The sequence below is a fragment of the Cololabis saira genome, chromosome 6 (genome assembly GCF_033807715.1).
Source record: "Cololabis saira isolate AMF1-May2022 chromosome 6, fColSai1.1, whole genome shotgun sequence".
NCBI classification, from domain to species: domain Eukaryota; kingdom Metazoa; phylum Chordata; class Actinopteri; order Beloniformes; family Belonidae; genus Cololabis; species Cololabis saira.
Window position 1 is genome coordinate 44441093 of NC_084592.1, and position 20596 is coordinate 44461688.

The 20596-nt window shown below is 43.1% G+C and overlaps 1 protein-coding gene across 7 annotated transcripts in view; it reads left to right on the forward strand.

Moving 5' to 3' along the window:
- The window catches only part of lmo7a (LIM domain 7a), a 133036-nt gene that overhangs the window by 39356 nt on the left and 73084 nt on the right, over window positions 1-20596 (forward strand). For all 7 annotated transcript variants that reach the window (XM_061724202.1, XM_061724196.1, XM_061724198.1 and 4 more), the window contains exon 4: window positions 20328-20434. In XM_061724202.1, the coding sequence (XP_061580186.1) occupies window positions 20328-20434 (107 nt within the window). The remainder of the gene's footprint in view (window positions 1-20327; window positions 20435-20596) is intronic.

A 20596-nucleotide genomic window follows, 5' to 3' on the forward strand; every position in this document is an offset into this window, starting at 1 on the left:
TCACCATGTAAAGAAGCCACCCACCATCAACCACCAAATTGGAGCAGGGTTGTTTAGTGAGGTCAAGTGGATCAGTCAACTCCTTCAGGCTAGACTTGGAAAAGCCTGCTTTGTTTGCCTTGTTCATTTTATGATCTCTGTTGCTGAAAAGGGACAATGGGACAGGAGTCAGCTCATACTTCAAGCTTGTCTCAACCGTCATATCCCGTTGGGCAAAAATGATTAGTCGGTTAAACAACTTCAGTGAGTCAAGGTTTATCTTCTTAGGGATATTTCTCAGAGAAGAGAGGGCTTGCACCTTTGACTTCACCTCCATTGTTGATGTCGCTGACTGTCCATCCAGCTTCTTCTGCATCTCTCTCCCTACTTCAGCTGCTCTCTCAGCATTGACTGGGTCATCTGCTGTGCTTGTGAATCCTGTAGAGAAAGATACAAGCATCTCTTTGTCGCGTCCGTGGTCAAATGGGTTGTTCTCCTCAAACCATTGGAGGGCAGTGAATAATGTGTTCAGAAAAAGGAAAGAAAAAAATCCGACCTCTCTGACAGCTTTAATCCTGTAAAAACTCTGACCAATCTGTTTTTTGCGGTCCGAATGGCACGGATTGGTCAGAGGACCAGAGGCTTGGCAGGGAGGAAAGAACCAATCAGATGCCTTCATTTTAAAGAGCATATTGCAGGTTAAGGTTTTTTCAAAAATGATACCTGACCTTATATGAAAATGACTATGCGAGAAGTTAATGTAGGATTTCATATGTTTTACAAGACATAAGGGCACGTATTCAGAGGAAAAAGTGGATGATTTTAGCAAAGCTCCTACAAACGCTTTTTTTTTTCGAACACTGCGTCATATGACGTAGCAGCAGGAGGGAGACGTCTCCACAGCTGCCCCATCTGACTGTGCAGACCCCGTACACACGTAGATATTTTCCTACGTTTGGACCTGTCATCCACATGAAAACGCAAATAAACGAATGTTTAAAAAAACTCTTGGCAAAGTGAAGATTTTTGAAAAATATGGCCCGTCATATTGGTGTGAATACACATTCACAACCTCTTCAGTGTCACAACTAACATTAAGATCCATTATTTTTCCTATTGTTGAAATTCACCGCACTCCCTGGTGCTACGTCTCTTCCGGTTCAGCTTTTTCAGATGCGGAAGTAAAATACTCTCACAAAAACAACTCTGGAGGTCACTGTAGTATATATTTATGCGTATTTCAATGAAAATTCAGTTCCTACATTATTTTCCTACACATTGATTCACAGGGGTCTCCAACCTGCAATATGCTCTTTAAGTCCCGCCCACGCCCCCCTCTGTCCCATGCGCGCACTCTGCTTCCAGTCCCCGTGTCCACTTCCCACGTGTCGTCCTCGGCTCAGAGTGTCCCAGTGTAAACGTTCAATGGTCTCTTTGTAACCAGGCAAAGTTTCCAGTTCCTTCATCAGTTGACAGTACAGCTGTGCACCTTTGGCATACGGATGATGGCCTGCAGCTGCAAAGATCTCCAGCATCCAGGTAAAAGCAGTATATTATGTCCATCCATGATCAATAAAGAAAAGGGATGCAAATGGATCCAGCATGTTTGGTCCTAATGTTAACTCAAAACGTCCTCACGTTGAATGCAAAAACAACTACAGCAACCATCACTAAACACTGACTTGGCCTATTCATCATGTCAAACAATAAAGAATAAACTATTATCTTTTTTTCTTTTTTTACATATGCTATGTGTGAGTGGGGGGCATTGGCGGGATGAACGATGACCTGGGAAAGTGGGCGTTGCCGTTTGTCCACTAAGGAATGGTTGTAGTGAAAAATAAATACTTGCAAAGAACTCAGAATATTGAAAAACCCCTAGTTTGATCCCTCGCAAGTTATTTAAGGCCAAATTAAGCATTTTCAAATTTGCGAAAATTGGTTATTGGTACCCCAGCTTTGTGCAGTTTTTTACAAAGTTTCCCCCAGGAGTTGAATTTCAACTTTTTAGGACATGTTATTAGACACCTTTAGAAACACATTGGTGAAGAGATTTCTTGGTAACGATTTAGTTCCCAGATTTGCCAAATATCCCATAAGATGACCTTACTAACATATTAAAACTAGTGTTAAACTTGACGCCATGTTCGTTGTAAGCGTTTTGCGTTGCATTTTTTTATGTTGTATGAAAAGCGCTGTGCAAATAAAGATTGATTTGATTTGATTGTTTAACAGTTTCACACCACGTGCATGCAGGAATTAAATGATGCAACTACCGTGATGAAAGTTCACTGGGCCAAAATATCGCGTATCCCTCCACACCGCCCTCAGCGAATGAGAAGCTGCATGAACGGCTGCATCCTAAGGCTATGTACACACGTAGCCGGGTATTTTTAAAACCAAATATTTCCCCCCTCCGTTTATAAAATAATTTGCATCCACATTACATCGTTTTAAAAAAAAAACCTTCCACACATAACCGAAGATCTGCGTTTTCAACCACATTCATAAGCGTTCCAAACCTGTAGATCATCTGTTCTTCCGGCCTCCGGGCCGCCTCCGCGGCGCAGTTTCCCCGGGATCCGCGTCTCCTTCTCGGTAACGAGCCCGAGTCCCCCCGTGTCCCACCACGGAGCTGCCGCGTTAATCGACGCAGCCCTACGCCGTAGGGTACGGCGTACGGTGCGTGTCGCCGCGTACCCTACGGCGTAAGCTCTGCGTCGGTGTAACGCAGTAAACGGTGAACAAGAGCAGAGACCATTTATTTAATAAATAGCTTGGAGAACAGATGGTGGATCATCTGCAGTTCTGTAGTAAACAAAGGTCGCACGTTAGACGTCAGAATCAGAGCAGATTTGTTGTTGTTTTGGCGCATAATGTGACGTTTGAGTTTTCAAAAATCTTCACTTTGCCCGGAGTTTTTTTAAACATTCGTTTATTTGCGTTTTCATGTGGATGACCAAACGTAGGAAAATATCTTCGGTTTAGCAGATACCCAGCTACGTGTGTACGGGGCCTAAATGACGCAACTACTTGGATTAAAGTCCACCGGGCCAAAATATCATAATTAAAAAAAACGATCTTTAAACATACAAATTGATTTTTAGGAATTAATATGAGAATCGATTTGAATTAGGCTTGTCTCGATCAGGATTTTTTTAGCTCCCGATCACTTGATTTTGAGTATCCGATCCCGATTTTTCCCGATCCGATCACTTTTTTTGGCTCCCCGTACAATTTCTGATACTTTTTCCCGATCAGATACATTTTTAATTCATAATGAATTAAAAAAGAGGACTAAAACCTCAAATTATCCCAAGTTTCTTTTATTGTCCATTCTCTCCAACATGGACTACGTTTACATGCAGTCAAAATTCGGGTTATTGCTAATATTCCGGTTACTGAAACATTCGGAATATTCCGTTTACATGGTAATTAATCATTTGGGATATCTGGATCAAAACAGTGACGCACGGAGAACATCATGACGCAATTAGCGTAATTTCCGCTTCTTCTTCCTGTATCCGAATTCAAAACAAATGCTGCTTTGCGAAACTTTTCTCTCACCTTCTTGTAAATCTTCTATCCCGGTACTTTCTACCGTCTACAAATGCAGAAATGTTCATATCCTTCATTATTTATGAAGTGATTAGTCTCCTCCTGGTCTTGGTTTCTCCGTGTTTATAAGAACTTCCTGGACTCAAAAGACCAGGATTCCTTGGGAACAGAGCATGTGCAGAAAACAAATTCATGTTCCGTTTGATGGGGATATTCTGTTTGGTGTTTACATGACCGAATATTCGGGTTTTAAAAGGAGTAACCCAGGGGTCATAGTCGGGTTTTTAAAAACCCGAATATGAGCGAATTCCGGTTATTCAAAGGGGTTATTGGTGTTTACATGGCCGTGCAAATTCGGGTTATTGCCAATATTCGGGTTTTAAAAGGGTTATTGATGCATGGAAACACAGTCATGGACATATATTTCTTTTCACTGACTGCATCATTGGATCAAAATGGATTGTTTTTTTTTCAACACGGGTCTGGTCCAATCAGAGCCGTGCAGGACAACACCTCTGCAGCGGTATGATAACTGGATTTTTGAGGGATGATGCAGAGTTTAGTTTCTGATAAACCTGCTCCTGAATCAGCTGTGCAGGCTTGTGGGTAATGACGCGCAGCACCAGCCTCTCCAGTTATTAGTCCGTACCGGCGAGCCTCTGCAGGCGCCTGACTGGAGGGAATCCGCGTGACGAGTTGTTGGCAGGCAGACGCCCAGAAACCTGCCCTCGCCCGTCCCTCACAAAGCTCTCTTGTGGGAGTAATTGAGTCCAGCTGTTCTGCAGGACTCGGCGAGGCCCAACCGTGTGCTGTTGTGTGCAGACTGTAAACGCCGCCGCCGCCGCGGTGCCGCGGTGCCCGTGTCGTGACACGAACCAGATTTTTCCTGACGGTTGTTTTGTTGTGCCGCTCGTATAACGAGGCGGACACCTGCCGAGGTAACGACTCTCCCCTCCGTCAGTAGCAGCCGCCCGGCGGCTCCCAGACCCGCTAACAGACCTGGAACCAGCTGATCGTAAATCCTCCTGCAGAGCTGGAGCCGTCACTGTTCTGCAAGTTCATACTTCTCATAGTTCAACGTTCAGTTCACGACAGGAGAAGCACACAATGTTAAATATACTTAGAATATACACAATAAATTACAATAAGTTACACATCACAGACCTAAGTTATAGTTAAGAGTGAAGGCTTTTTCACCCACTACCTTTTCCTTCCGGCATTTAAAAGAACAATAGCGGAGGAACAAAGGAGTGTTTATATCGGTTTGTCTTTGCAAAAGGGAGTCTAAGCAGTAACTGATGGTAGAAACTGAAACTGTTTATTAAGGGATGTGAGAATCAGACAACATGGAGTTTCTTGATCAGCTGTTTGTTAGAAAGTTCTTGTAAAGTTTGTTGAGCCGACCCAATGATTTTACTGCTTAGACTGACAACCTTATTGAGCAAATTTCTGTCTTTGACCTTCAAGGATTGAAACCAACAAATGAAAGAAAAAGTGATGACAGATTCGTTGAAAGAACGATAAAACATCAGGGAATAATCCACCTGGTATTTAGAAAGCTTTCGGACACAAAAAAGGCGCTGCTGGCTTTTCTTATATATTGAGTCTGAATTTTTTCCAAATGACAGTTTGTTGTCGATAATAGTGCCTAAATATTTATAAGACTCAACAATTTCAACTTCTTCCCCCTCAATCACTTTACTTACAGGAGAGGGCTGCACTCGTCTGAAATCCATACACATATCCTTTGTCTTTAAGATATTCAAAGATAAAAAAGATTCCTTGCACCATTTTAAAAAGTATTCAAACACAGGACCATGTGAAGACTTTTCAGCAGGCTCACTAGAACAGTGTCATCTGCAAACTTCAGTATGTGACAGTTTTCAAAAGCGCTACAGCAGTCATTTGTATACAGTATGTACAACAGAGGAGAAAGGACGCATCCTTGAGGTGAGCCACCTTTCACTTTGAACTAGTTCAAATTCAGTTAATTTCAATATTTTTAGGTGAGAAGTACGAATGAAACGCCCCCCTATCATAAAACTGTTCACCGTATATAATCATGTATTGTCCTAGTGGCTTTTCAACTTTCCTCAGAAGCTGTAATTCTCCAACAATGTAGTCCATTATCAATGTTTCTCCCTGTTGCTGGGAAATCAACCCCCTGAAGGTGCAGCAGTGGGACTGGGCTTGTTCTTAGACTACGTTCACACTGCAGGCCTTAATGCTCAATTCCGATTTTTTTCCCATATCCGATTTTTTTGTGTGGCTGTTCACATTATCTTTTAAAATGTTACCTATATCATAGAGCTGGGTATCGATTCAAATGTCAAGAATCAATTCGATTCCGATTCTTAAGATTCAGAATCGATTATCACCATTTGATCCGATTCAATATTGATTTGGTTAGTGTTGCCTGGATTATATGACTGTAAAATAACTATTGAAATAATAATTTCACAATAACTATTGTGAAATAACTAAGAAATAAATAACTCAAATAGGCATTTCAATATCCATTTAAAGTGCAAAAAAAGAAAGAAATTTCAACAGCTCAAGCAGTAAACTAATTATTTTAGCTTGTCTGATTTATTCTGTCACCAGACACAGCTGGACATGAAGCAAACCGTGTCCGATAACAGAGAAACCAAACAAGCTTTAGTAAATATAGATAATATGAACTTCATTGAACTAATATAACATTTAGAAATGTAAGCTAAAATGTCCAGCATTTTCTCTAAAGAAAAGTTCATTTAGTTCAGGAGTTTTCAAAACTAGATAAAAGTTCACCAGGCAAAAATGTAGAGATGAAAAAGAAAAAAAAAAATGTTTTTCTAATCAAAAAATTTTTTTTTTTTTAAATCGATCTTTAGACATACAAATCCATTTTTAGGAATTATGAGAATCGATTTAGAATCAGAAAATCGATTTTTTCAACACAGGCCTACTATATCAGACTCGGGTGTGAACGCATCGCGGCCCTGAACTGACCCGCATGCGCAGAGGAACAATAACAAAGACGTCACACGCAGCACGCCGTCATACGGCGGTAAACATGGAGGCAACAGCAGTGAGCGTACATGGGTATATTTTGAAGTTGTTGTGTGGTGGAAGCCGACGAAACTGTGAGCAAGTGTTAATGAAGAGGAGAAGGAGGAGAAAGAAAGCCGCATTTTTAATAATGGCTTTTTGTGGAGCGATGGCTGCCTCGTCTGTAGAGAGGTGTGTGTGGATGCGGACTCGGAGTCAGGAGTGGTGGAATCATGATGTGATGAACATCTTTACAGAAACAGATTTCATCCAGAATCCTTTTCCGATCGCTTCCGAGTGACTCCCGCCCCCGCCAGCACATCCCGATTCTCCATACAACTTTCCAGTTCGCTGGTACTCTGGGCCCCTGCATCCTTCTTGAGTATGTCCACATATGTTGGTGTAGGACGTCCTCTTGACCGGCGCCCGCGTGTTGGCTCCCACAGCACCAGCTTGCTGGCTGACAGTTCTGTGTGTCTTTGGCAGTGCCCTGCAAGTCTCATTCTCCTTACAGCAACCTTTTCGCTCACCCTTGGTATTCCTTCATATAGGACACGGTTGGTTACATGTGCATTCTTGCTGATAAGCACTGCACGCAACATCCTGGTGTAGCACCCGTCCAGGGATTTCACTAGGGTTGGTTTGAGGGTCCAGCATTCACTGCCATAGAGGAGAACAGACTCTACTGTCACGAAGAAGAAGCTGAGTCTGATTTGGCGGGGGAGGTTGGAGTTCCATACACTGGTCATCCCGTTCAGGGCCCTCCATGCAAGTGCCTTCCTCACTTTTAGATCTTGCTCAGTTGAGTTGACCCACGAACCCAGGTATTTGAAGTCATCAACTTCTTTCAGCACAGTGCCTCCTGCTGTAGTCAGAGGTTGATGTTCTGGTGGAATGTTGTAGGTGATGACCTCAGTTTTCTTGGCGTTTAACCTGAGGCCAACCTTGGCACACTCTAGCTCTACCCTGTTTAGTAGTTCTTGTGCCTGTTCCACGTTGTCAGAGAGCAAACTGATATCATCTGCATAGTCAACGGTCGCTCTCAAGTGACGTCAAAGTCGCATTAATTCCGACCTGGCTGTTCACACTGAGGTCGCATTGCAAAACCTCAGACCTGTATCCGATTTAGAACCACATATGGAAGCGACCTGAATCTGATTTGAAAAGATCAGATTCCATGTGACTTGTGCTGTTCACACTGTCATAAACAAATCAGATCTGAGTCACATATGAGCAAAAAATCGGATTTGGGTCACTTGGGAACTGCAGTGTGAACGTCTTCCTTCCTCCCTTCCTTCTTTTCTCCCCCTTCCTTCCTTCCTTCCTTCCTTCCTTCCTTCCTTCCTTCCTTCCTTCCTTCCTTCCTTCCTTCCTTCCTTCCTTCCTTCCTTCCTTCCTTCCTTCCTTCCTTCCTTCCTTCCTTCCTTCCTTCCTTCCTTCCTTCCTTCCTTCCTTCCTTCCTTCCTTCCTTCCTTCCTTCCTTTCTCCCCCTTCCTTCCTTTGGGGCGGCAGTAGCTCAGGTGACAGAGCGGGTCATCCAATGATCGGAAGGTCGGCGGTTCGAATCCCGCTCTATCCCAGTTTGCTGTCGTAGTGTCCTTGGGCAAGACACCTTACCCAGCTTGCCCCGTGTGAATGTGTTTGAATGTGTATGAATGTTTGGTGGTGGTGGTCGGAGGGGCCGTTAGGCGCGATATGGCAGCCACGCTTCCGTCAGTCTGCCCCAGGGCAGCTGTGGCTACAAATTGTAGCTTACCACCACCAGAGAGAATGTGTATGAATGAATAATGATCTCTGTAAAGCGCTCTGGGTGCCTTGAAGGGCGCTATATAAATCCAAGTCATTATTATTAGTGCCACGGCTGCGCCACGTGGCACTCCTCCTCCATTGAGCTGCGCAAGCTCAATGGAGGAGGAGTGCCTCGTGCGAGGCACTCATACTATTGCTCAGGCTTATTCCATATTCTTCCGTAAAAACTTTGGCGCGTAACTAGTCCCGCAGCTTTGAGAAAACGCGAAAAGTAAAAACGTAGAAATGTGCGCCTTAAGCGGGAATCGAGTGGTATGACTTTTATTAGCGATTGGCGTGCACGTTTTTGCGCAACGTGCAAAAACGTGCGCTTTTTGCCCCATCCGGAACGCATTGCGAGAACTTTGGGGCCTCACCAATCGCACACCGTTACTCGAAAAATTCTGAACCGATTTAGAAAGTTGTAGGCCGTGAATTTAACTACAGTCCTGTAGATTTTCAGAGCGATGGCACGAATAGTTTTTGCATGAAGTGCAAAAACATTTCCAAATTTCCAAACTAATGGGGAGATTTTCCCATGTAAGTGAATGGGGCAGAATTCCACACTGTGGATGGGAGGAGGTAAAAAAAAAAGCCAAATTCACCTTTTTTCAGAGTCACATATCTTTCTCATACTTGCACGTAGAAACGTCATTCAAACTTCAAAACGGAGGAAAACTTCTCTTCTCTCTCCAAACCCGAAACTGTTTTTTCCTAAAATGTACACTTTTCAAGATATGAGCCCTCAAGCGAGGACTGGAAATCACTTTTTTTCAAATCTAGAGCACGGGAGTCAGTTTGCTAGAGTGTAGTTACACTGAAAAAAAAACATGATTTCTTATTTGTAACTCAAGGTCACGGCCAAACCGTAAAAGCTAGACAGATAATTTTTGGTCAGAATATAGACATAGGTGTTGTGATTCATAAAATGTGACTTTGACAGGCGTGGTGTGCACAAAATTTTAACGGGGGAGCCAACAGACACGCCAATTCCTGTCTCGCTCTTCATTGACTCTTATGTTAAAAAACATTTTCTTAAAAAAAATCTCATTTTTGTTTTCGAATTGCCGTTACTAACACATTTTAAGGAATATCTGAATGAAAATAAGATTGACAGAATGTTCTGGGTTCTCGGTTTCTCACGATGTTTTCATTTTTCTGCTAAGAGCTACGGTTTGAGCGCAAAGTGGAGTGATTTCAGGTTTGTCACAACCAAAAATCCAGCTGAGTCATTCCCGCTCCCTCTGTATCAGGTTCTTGTTGCCCCTAGCAACCACAGCTCAGCTATTGACTGATTAGACTGACCCAGAACTGGTCACATGACTCAGTCAGTACAGACTTCATAGTATAACCTGGAAAATGGAGAAATCTGAACCCTGACCTTTTAACCTTAGATGAACACACACACACACACACACACACACACACACACACACACACACACACACACACACACACACACACGATAGGCGTTATTATGGGATGGCAGGTGTTTTTATAGGATGTTAGTGTTATTATGGGATGGCAGGTGTTTTTATAGGATGTTAGTGTTATTATGGGATGGAAGGTGTTTTTATAGGATGTTAGTGTTATTATGGGATGGTAGGTGTTTATTATGGGATGGTAGTGTTATCGGTGTTAGCGGTCCCGTTAGCGGTTCTGTTAGCGGTCCTGTTAGCGATACCGTTAGCGGTCCCGTTAGCGGTCCAGTTAGCGACCCCGTTATCGGTCCCGTTAGCGGTTGTTAGCGATCCCGTTAGCGATCCCGTTAGCGGCTCGGTTAGCGATCCCGTTAGCGGTTCAGTTAGCGATTCCGTTAGTGGTCCCGTTAGCAATCCCATTAGCGGTCCCGTTAGCGGTTGTTAGCGGTCCCGTTAGCGGTCCCGTTAGCGGTTCTGTTAGCGGTCCCGTTAGCGGTCCCGTTAGCGGTTCCATTAGCGGTCCCGTTAGCGATCCCATTAGCGGCTCGGTTAGCGGTCCCGTTAGCGGTCCCGTTAGCGGTTCCGTTAGCAATTCCGTTAGCGGTCCCGTTAGCGGTTCCGTTAGCGGTTGTTAGCGGCTCGGTTAGCGATCCCGTTAGCGGTCCCGTTAGCGATCCCGTTAGCGATCCCGTTAGCGATTCCGTTAGCGATCCCGTTAGCGGTCCCGTTAGCGATCCCGTTAGCGGTCCAGTTAGCGACCCCGTTAGCGGTTCCGTTAGCGGTTGTTAGAGGCTCGGTTAGCGATCCCGTTAGCGGCTCGGTTAGCGGTCCCATTAGCGGTCCCGTTAGCGATCCCGTTAGCGGTTCAGTTAGAGATCCCGTTAGAGGTTCCGTTAGCGGTTCTGTTAGCTATCCCATTAGCGGTCCCGTTAGCGGTTTTGTTAGCGGTTCTATTAGCCTATTACATATTTTCTGTAATAACTTTTGAATGGTTTGACATAGAGAGTCATGGGTGGTGTCATTGGAATCTGTATCGAGTCCTTGACCTTCATGGGTGCAAATAAGCCTTCCTTCTTCCCTTCCTCTTTCCTTCCTTCCTTCCTTCCTTCCTTCCTTCCTTCCTTCCTTCCTTCCTTCCTTCCTTCCTTCCTTCCTTCCTTCCTTCCTTCCTTCCTTCCTTCCTTCACGTACGTTGTGCGTGGATTTAACACAGAACCATAAATCAGCTTTACACAAAAACGTCATAAACGGGAATTTATCGTTTTTACTGCGAGATGACAAATTCTCAAGTTCAAAGTTCAAGTTCTTTATTTGCAAATATGTTGCGTTCAGTTCACCGTTCTCACAGAAATGAATGAATGTTCCTGCAGAACTCTGGGAGCCGTCGGGTCAGCCGAGGCGGCGAGGGGCAAACATTACTCACTCTCACCCCACTGTGAGGACGGGGGGGGTTTAGGTTTAGGTGCTGGGAACGAGGTTTCCAAAGACTCGGAGCATTCGTCAGAGAGGCCTCCTCCCGCCAGGAACATTACACACGGTTTATTTCTGATCCCTATCTCCACCGGGGGAAGCTGAGCTGGAAAAGGTCCGATCCTCCGCTGACGGATCCAGGAAAGAGGAAGAAAAAGGCCAGAGCGGCGTTGAAGGCCCGGCCCACTCGCGCCTCATTAACACTCACATGAACATTTTCTACCATTACTCTCATAAGTGGTTCGGTTCTGCAGCCTCAACTATTGTCTAAATTGATACCAGCTTCCAGCTTTTGGCAAAGCGAGGAGTCCAGGGAGGGATTTGTGGGGGACGGGGGCGTAAAGAGTCTGGTTCTGGAGGATATTTAGCGAGCCTGGCTGCAAAAACTGACCTTTTCTCTGGTTTCGCTTAGATTTTTAGATTCAGATTTAGATTCGACTTTATTGTCATTGCACATGTCAAAAGTACTGGGCAAGGAAATGCAGTTTGCATCTAACCAGAAGTGCTTATGCAGTGAAATAAACACAGCATATACACATAAATACATATAAATATGTATGTACACAGTGCAGATTAATAAATAACTATTGGTGCCGGTCAGATATGAATGAATGACAATATATATCACGAACAGATGAGATGTGATTATATGATTTACACAGATTTTTTTTTTTTTTTTATGGATATCTTTATTTAGGGCAAAAAAAAGAAAAAAAATAAGATTTACAATAACAATATTATTATCAATATTTCCCCCCCTTTTTTTTTACTTTTCATAACATTAATTAAACCAAAATAATAATAATAATAATAATAATAATAATAATAATAATAATAATAATAATAGAGAAAGAGAAAAAAATAAGATTTACAATAACAATATTATTATCAATATTTCCCCCCCTTTTTAAACTTTTCATAACATTAATTAAACCAAAATAAATAATAATAATAATAATAATAATAATAATAATAATAATAATAATAATAATAATAATAATAATAGAGAAAGAGAAGAAAAAGAAAAAAAGAATAAATAAATAAATAAGTAAATAAAAATAAAAAACAACAGCACACCCCTCTCCCCTTCCCTCCCTCATATAGTCAATAGATTACATCATTCAAAATCATTTAACATATGTTTATTAATACTAGAACAAAAATTAATAATGAATTAAATAATCAAGTCATGCGTAACCACATTCATTAATGACTAATGATTCAGATCATTAGTCCAATAAAGGCAAAAAATCCAAAAAAGGTCCCCAAATAAGGTCAAAGTCTCTACTTTTTTTTTCTAATGGAATACAGTATTTTTTCTGGAGTACTATATGATCCAAGTTCATTGATCCACTGTTTGGGTGCCAGGGGGATTTACACAGAGTTGGATTGCACTATATACATGGGGGATTGCAGCATTCACATGAGTGTGGAAGTATTTACAGCAGAGCGAGGAGGTGGTTTTTCTCGAGTCAGCACACTTCCTTGGCCGGCGCTGAGCCCTCTGTGGGTTCTGGTGCTGGTTCTGCTTTTAGCAGCGCCGGGCGGGCAGGTCCTCGGCCCACCAGAAATACCCGGTAATTGGTGCTGGTTGTGGCTGCTCCTCGGTGAGGGGGGGGGGGGGCTCGGCGGTGGCCCTGAGGGGGCCCTGCTAGTCTCAATGTCTGTGTAATCATCTGTGCGGCGTGTTTACGCTGCGGGGGGGATTGTTATGACTGGATCCGCCTCTGGGGTCAGGAAGACCCTTCGTTGGAGGTCGCTGGAGGTCGGTGGAGGTGGTTGGAGGTCGGTGGAGGTCGGTGGAGGTGGTTGGAGGTCGTTGGAGGTCGTTGGAGGTCGTTGCAGGGGAGGAAGACCTGGCTCGGTGCTGCGCCGGCCGGCCGGGGTCACCTCAGGGTAATTGCAGGCTCTCGTCCTCGAGAGCGAGCACAGAGGAAGAAATAGATCCACCACAACGGCCGCGCAGGGAGGAAGATGTTTCCGTACCGTATCAGCAGGGTCTATGAAATACGGAATTGTTACGTAATTGGGAATTTATAAAAATAACAAACTAACAATACACTGCAAAAACTGAAAATCTTAACAAGAATATTTGTCTTATTAGGGCCCGAGCACCTTCAGTGCGAAGGCCCTATTGTATCTGTAGGAATTTTTTCTTTCTTTCTTTCTTTCTTTTTCTTCTGACGAAAGGAGGGCCTTTTTGCCCCCCTAAACGTGCCCAAAAAGTCACCAAATTTTGCATGCAAGTCAGGCCTGGCGAAAAATTTGATATTTAATGGTTTGCATTAATGGGCGTGGCAAAATGGCTCAACAGCGCCCCCTTGAAAACTTTGTGCCTCAAGCCCCAGAATGCGGTATGTCGTACACGCACGAAAATCGGTACACACCTGTATCATGGCGCACCTGAAAGAAAAGTCTCTTGGCGTCATGCCCGAAACCGAACAGGAAGTCGGCCATTTTGAATTAGTTGTGTCATTTTGGCGAAATTTATGCCATTCCTTCGAAAGTTAATTCAGCCCGAACCGTAACGTGCACCCAAGTGTGTTATACATCAAAATGTGCGTCTTCATCCTGCGACAACACGCATTACTTTTCTCTTTCAAAAGCGTTACCGTGGCGATGCTAGACGCCAAAAAGCGCGGCCACCCTTCATCTGGTTGGTTCAGACAGAAAAAACTTTGCGCCTCAAGCCCCATAATACGGTTTGACGTACATGAACGAAAATTGGTACACTCCTGTATCATGTCGCAACTAAAAGAAAAGTCTCTTGGCGCCATGGCCGAAACCGAACAGGAAGTCGGCCATTTTGAACATTCTGAATTAATTGCGTAATTTTGGAGCAATATATGCCATTCCTTCGAGAGTTAATTCAGCCCGAACCGTATCGTGAACCCAGATGTGTTATACATCAAAATGTGCGTCTCCATCCTGCGACTACACGCATTACTTTTCTCTTTCAAAAGTGTTACCGTGGCGACGCTAGATGCCAACAAGCGGACCCCCCCTTCATCTGATTGGTCCATATTTGATAGTTCCCCAAAAGGCACCAAATTTGGCATGCAAGCCAGGCCTGGCGATAAATTTGATCTTTCATGGTTTGCATTAATGGGCGTGGCAAAATGGCTCAACAGCGCCCCCTAGAAAACTTTGTGCCTCAAGCCCCACAATACGGTTTGACGTACATGCACGAAAATCGCTACACACCTGTATCATGTCACAACTAAAAGAAAAGTCTCTTGGCGCCATGGCCGAAATCGAACAGGAAGTCGGCCATTTTGAATAAATTGTGTCATTTTGGCGAAATTTATGCCATTCCTTCGGCAGTTAATTCAGCCCGAACCGTAACGTGCACCCAGGTGTGTTATACATCAAAATGTGCGTCTACATCCTGCGACACCACGCATTACTTTTCTCTTTCAAAAGTATTACCGTGGCGACGCTAGACGCCAAAAGGCGCGCCCCCCCTTCATGTGATTGGTCCATATTTGATAGTTCTCCAAAAGTCACCAAATTTTGCATGCAAGCCAGACTTGGCGATAAATTTGATATTTCATGGTTTGCATTAATGGGCGTGGCCTAACGGCTCAACAGCGCCCCCTAGAATACTTTTATCTGCCATAACTTTTGAATGGTTTGACATAGGAAGTCGTGGGTGGTGTCATGGGACTCTGTAATGAGTCCTTAAGCTTCGTTGGCCTTAATTAGCCCCGCCCCTTCTTCTGATTGGTTGTCCCGATTTCCTGCTATAACATTGGAATGGTTTGACATAGAGAGTCGTGGGTGGTGTCATCAGATTCTTTATGGAGTCCTTGACCTTCATTGGCCAGAATTAGCCCCGCCTCTTCTTCTGATTGGTTGTCCCTTTTTTCTGCTATAACTTTTTAATGGTTTGACGTAGGAAGTCGTGGGTGGTGTCGTGGGACTTTGTACTGAGTTCTTAAGCTTCGTTGGCCTTAATTAGCCCCGCCCCATCTTCTGATTGGTTGTCCCGATTTTCTGCTATAACTTTGGAATGGTTTGACATAGAGAGTCGTGGGTGGTGTCATCAGATTCTGTATGGAGTCCTTGACCTTCATTGGCCTGAATTAGCCCCGCCCCTTCTTCTGATTGGTTGTCCCTTTTTTCTGCTATATCTTTTGAATGGTTTGACATAGGAAGTCGTGGGTGCTGTTATTTCTGATATGCTTATGGGGGCGGTGGCCGTGAGTGCGAGGGCCCGTTCATCGCTGCTTGCAGCTTTAATTTCTAGTTAAAATGTCAAATTTTTAGTCAAAAAATCTCATTACACTATTAGGAGCATGAGGCAGGATTGAGGCAGGATTTATGAAAAAAATTTGTATACGTTTTAAGTTTTCTAGTAATAATGTCAGATGAAGCGTTCCAAACCAAAAAGAATGAGCCCTCTAGTGTATCTCTCCGTTGCCTTGAACAGGCTGTGTGCTGCAAAATGTGCTGCAATTCGGTCCCGAATTTCCCGCGCTGTCCTGCGGATGTGACGTCACATGACGCTGCATGCACGTTCTCCCCGTTCTCCCGTGCCGGCTTCACTGTTGGCTGCAGTACCCCCAACGGCCGTCGTGGTGAAGGGTGGCGCTAGAGAGTCTCATTTCTTAAAAGGAGCCCCATGCTCCTTTAAAACAAGACTCATCACTGGAAAAAACAACAATTTTCACCTGTTTCAAGTAGATTTTCACTTGAAATAAGTAGAAAAATCTGCCAGTGGAACAAGATTTTTTTGCTTGTAATGAGAAGATAAATCTTGTCCCACTGGCAGATTTTTCTACTTATTTCAAGTGAAAATGTACTTGAAACAGGTGAAAATTGTCAAATAACAAGTTATTTTTCTGGTAATGACTCTTGTTTTAAGTGTAATGAGATTTTTTTGACTAAAGATGAGACATTTTAACTAGAAATAAGACAAATATTCCTGGTAAGATTTTGAGCTTTTGCAGTGTAATGAACAAAATAAAGGACAGGGTATATTAAAGACAGCAACACATGTTGCAAAACCATTCGTTTCAGTAAATTCAACTAAAGGTGAAACAAATATATTATTTCCCACTACATGAAAAGTGAGATATTTCAAGCCTTTATTTGTTATAATTTTGATGATTATGGCTCACAGTTTATGAAAACCCAAAATAAAAAATTTCCTAAAAAATGTGAATATTTTATGAAATCTATAAACAATTCAATCATAAATAATTATAACAAAAAAAGGCTTAAAATATCTTTCTTTGCATGTAATGAGACTATGTAATATATTAGTTTCACCTTTTAAGTTGAATTATTCAAATAAATTAACTTTTACACCATGTTCTAGTTGAATTATTGAAATAAATTAACTTTTACATCATATTCTAGTTGAATTATTGAAATAAATTAACTTTTACATCATATTCTAGTTGAATTATTGAAATAAATTAACTTTTACACCATATTCTAGTTGAATTCCTGAAATAAGTTAACTTTTACACCATATTCTAGTTGAATTATTGAAATAAATTAACTTTTACACCATATTCTTCACCTGTAGGCTATATTATACATCTTGGCTGATGTGCACAAACGTAGCATAGGAGGCTATTTCAGTTGCTAGTATGCTTGTCTGTCTGTACAGTCATGCAAGTGCAATGCTATTAAAGCACTTTCAACTTTAAACCAAAGCATTTTGTTTTTTCATATAAAATAAATACATTTCTATGCATTTTAGAAGTTTTGGGGATGTCCCTCTTTTTGGCGCCTGCTCTGCTGAAATCGGGGCGTCCCTTATTTCTATTTGTGAAAGGTGGCAGCCCTAGGTATCAGACGCCCTGAGAGGTAAATCTGTGTCGGTGTGAAGAGCTTAAGGGGGGTCCTGGGTCTGCGTGGGGGGATTAGAGGCTGCTGGATGGGTACAGCATATTTAACAGGATTATGTTCAGGCACAAGTCAGCAGAACATTCCTTTACCTCCTCGTGTCCCGACTGTAACGGTTCTGATCCCTCTGCAGGAAAAACCGCCGTTCGGGACATTAATGAGCTTTAGGAGCCTCTTAAATACCACAAAGATCCTCATCAGCGTTAATATCAGTCTGGTTTTCCTCCCATCTTTCTGTTTATCCTTCATCTTCAGTTACAGTCATGAACATCCACTTTGCGAGAGTTTGTTTCCAGATACACCAAAATGTTGTTTGGTTAATCCTTTATTTCCCTGGAGGCGGCTGGTACTGGACTTGTAGTCAAGACCGCCTAAACCGATACCAGGACCAGAGAGTATCAAGACCAGGACTAGTTCAGCTCCAGACTGAGACCAAACGTATTATTTCCTGATCGAATAGAATAGAATAGAATAGAATAGAATAGAATAGAATAGAATAGAATAGAAAGCCTTTATTGTTATTATGGACACCTATGGGCGATATGGACCAAAAGTCATATCTCGATATTTTCTAGCTAAATGGTGATACTCGATATATATCGATATTTTTTCTGTGCCATAATTGGGGTTTCCCCCAAAGCATTATAGCATAGCATCTCTGTTAGCATCTCTGTTAGCATCTCTGTTAGCATCTCTGTTAGCTTCATTTTTTCTGAGGCAAACCCTTAAAAAAACAGTCAGTTTTAATACAAAGCCTCGTGCCAAATGTCACACAGGTTCCTTTATTAACAGAGGTCTGCACAATATCACAATGTATAAAACAAATGAAATAAAAATAAACTGCCTGCATATATAGAATAAAACAAATATCCCTTTCCTGCATAACAATTAAATTAAAATACACTGTGCAATTAATACAATGTAGACAGTAACAGGCAGACTTTTCCACTGAGGTTGACAGTTGTGCAAATAACAAAACATTTGTGCAAATCTCAAATAAAACATTCAAGCCAATTTGTCACAAAATAGGCTATATCAAAATCATTATTATTATTATTTTTTTTTAATAATCGATATAAACGATATTGTCTCGTACCATATCGCGTTTGAAAATATATCGATATATATTAAAATCTCGATATATCGCCCAGCCCTATTAGGCAGCATCTCCATAAAAGTGCACACATGTAAAGGTTATGTAAAAAACAAAATAACAAACAGGAAATATAAATATCTATACACCATGAAAATGAATGAATGAGAGAATATTGCACAGTATGATGAGGTAGCTGATCCTGTGTGATTGTATTCCATCATCCTGGTTCTAGTTTCCATATGAGCTTGTTTTCAACTGCAGCTCAATAACACAGAGAAGTGGATGATGATGTTGAACTCACTATAAATGTTTCCATCCATCAGCTGAGATCAGATCTGTGTGGCGACTGCACTACCGCTATTTCTACACTATTGGAGGATTGACTCCAGTGCTTTTAAGGATTGACATGACTACTAACTAGTCCCAAAGTATCTAGCAGAATAACCAGCTCCAACACCCCCCTCCACCTCAGAAAAGGAAGGAAGAGGAAATGTTACTGATTTAAATTGGACTGAATCTGGAGATGAAACCTGGATTTTAAATATTAAAGATTGAAATTACATTATTTACCATGATAGTAAGGTCTGTCAGCATGTGGACGAGCATCAGTCAATGCACATGTCCGGGGAAACTCGCACGTGTGTGAATTCCCAAATATATTCTTGTTTACAATCTGTGGCCACAGAATCTTCCTGAAATGCAGCAGCAGACCATAATAACAGCCCATAATAACAGCCCATAATAACCCCCCCCCCCCAGTTGTCCTGTTTAGACTTCTGCACATGTAACAGAGTGTTTCTGTGTTGCAGGATATGCAGATATTTTGATCTTGCAGCTTTTTCCTGAAGGTTTTTACCATCTTTAATAACTTCCAGATCCGTTTCCACTTCGCGGTGAAGAGGTTTCATGATCATCGTCTTCAAACGGAAGTTTAAAGTTACAAATAAAATAAGGTTTAGAGTTTAAAGTCCAGCTTTCTGGCTCTATTCTGTGATTCTGAGGAGACTGAGACTGGTTGAAGGTGAATGTTGGGACTGGTTGAAGGTTGGGTCATTTGTTTTTGTTCATTTTATTATTACATTAATTGAAATTTGATTTCTTAGGAAAAAGGGACAGATAAAATAAGCTTAGTGTTCTTTCTGTTACGTGTCATTCAAGGAAAGAGATTGGTTGTAATGATATTGAACCATTTTTTCTTTTAATGAATGAAATAAAGAAATAAAGTCGGGGGTCGTGCATGTGATCGGCCCGGCCTGAGGACAGATGAACCGTCACGAGTTCAGATCTGGAGATCAGAGAAATGTTATTACCCAGAAGCAGTAATTGATTGATGCGGTGGGGAAGGTTTCCTGGCTGATGTCGGGCCGGCGGCCCGAGGCCTCGGCCCCCCCGGGCCTCGTACGGGGGGGTATTTGTGGGCCGAGCCCAGCGGTTCTGGGTATCTGGAGGTCAACCCTCTCCTCTCCTGCTAATGAGCAGGTTTCCTCCGTAAGTACAGAGCGAGCAACCCCGTCATTACGAGGATGTTTTTAGATGAGGTACTGGTTTCTGGGCCCGTCCCGTCGCAACATCTGCAGCAGGAGTCGCCGCTCCCTCGTTCCCTCGTTCCCTTCCCTTCGCCCCGGGGACATACCTCAGCGCTGCCGTCACCCCCGCCCGTGTTTCCACGTTTCCCCGGCAACCAGGCGTCTCCACAACACGCCGCCGCCCTGGCAGATTCCTCAGGTGTTCGGGGGGGGAGTGGGGGCATCTACGAGGGAGGGAGGGGGGGACGGTTTCAGGGCGTGACGCCAGATCCAGGTCAGGCGTCACTCCTGCACTCGCCCGGCCGGTCGGGTGGAACTGCAGCCGGCTGTGATGTCATCCTTTCCTGCTTGGCCCCGCCCACTCATGCTGTCACTCGCTGCTGTCACTGTGTGTGTGTGTGTGTGTGTGTGTGTGTGTGTGTGTGTGCGTGTGTGTCCTCATTCGCTGCACTCCTGCTCCTCCCCGCCCTCTCGGCTCCGGCTGACATGAACTTTGGAAGCGTTTGATCAGTCGTGAGTCGCGTCTCTGCAGATCTGCAGCTCCGGTGATTATTTCTGGTGATTATTCCTGCTCATCCCGGCTCTGATCTCTCGTCTCAGGACAACCTCAACGTCTTCCTCCGGGCCTGCGGGACGCTGGGACTGAAGGAGGCGCAGCTCTTCCACCCCGGAGACCTGCAGGATTTGAGCACCAGAGTCACAGTCAGGTGAGTTCTTGTTAGAGAACCAGAGGTGTCAAGTAACCAAGTACAAATACTTTGTTACCTTACTTAAGTAGTAATTTTGGTTATCTATACTTCACTGGAGTAATTATTTTTCAGACGACTTTTTACTTTTACTCCTTACATTTTCACACAATTATCTGTACT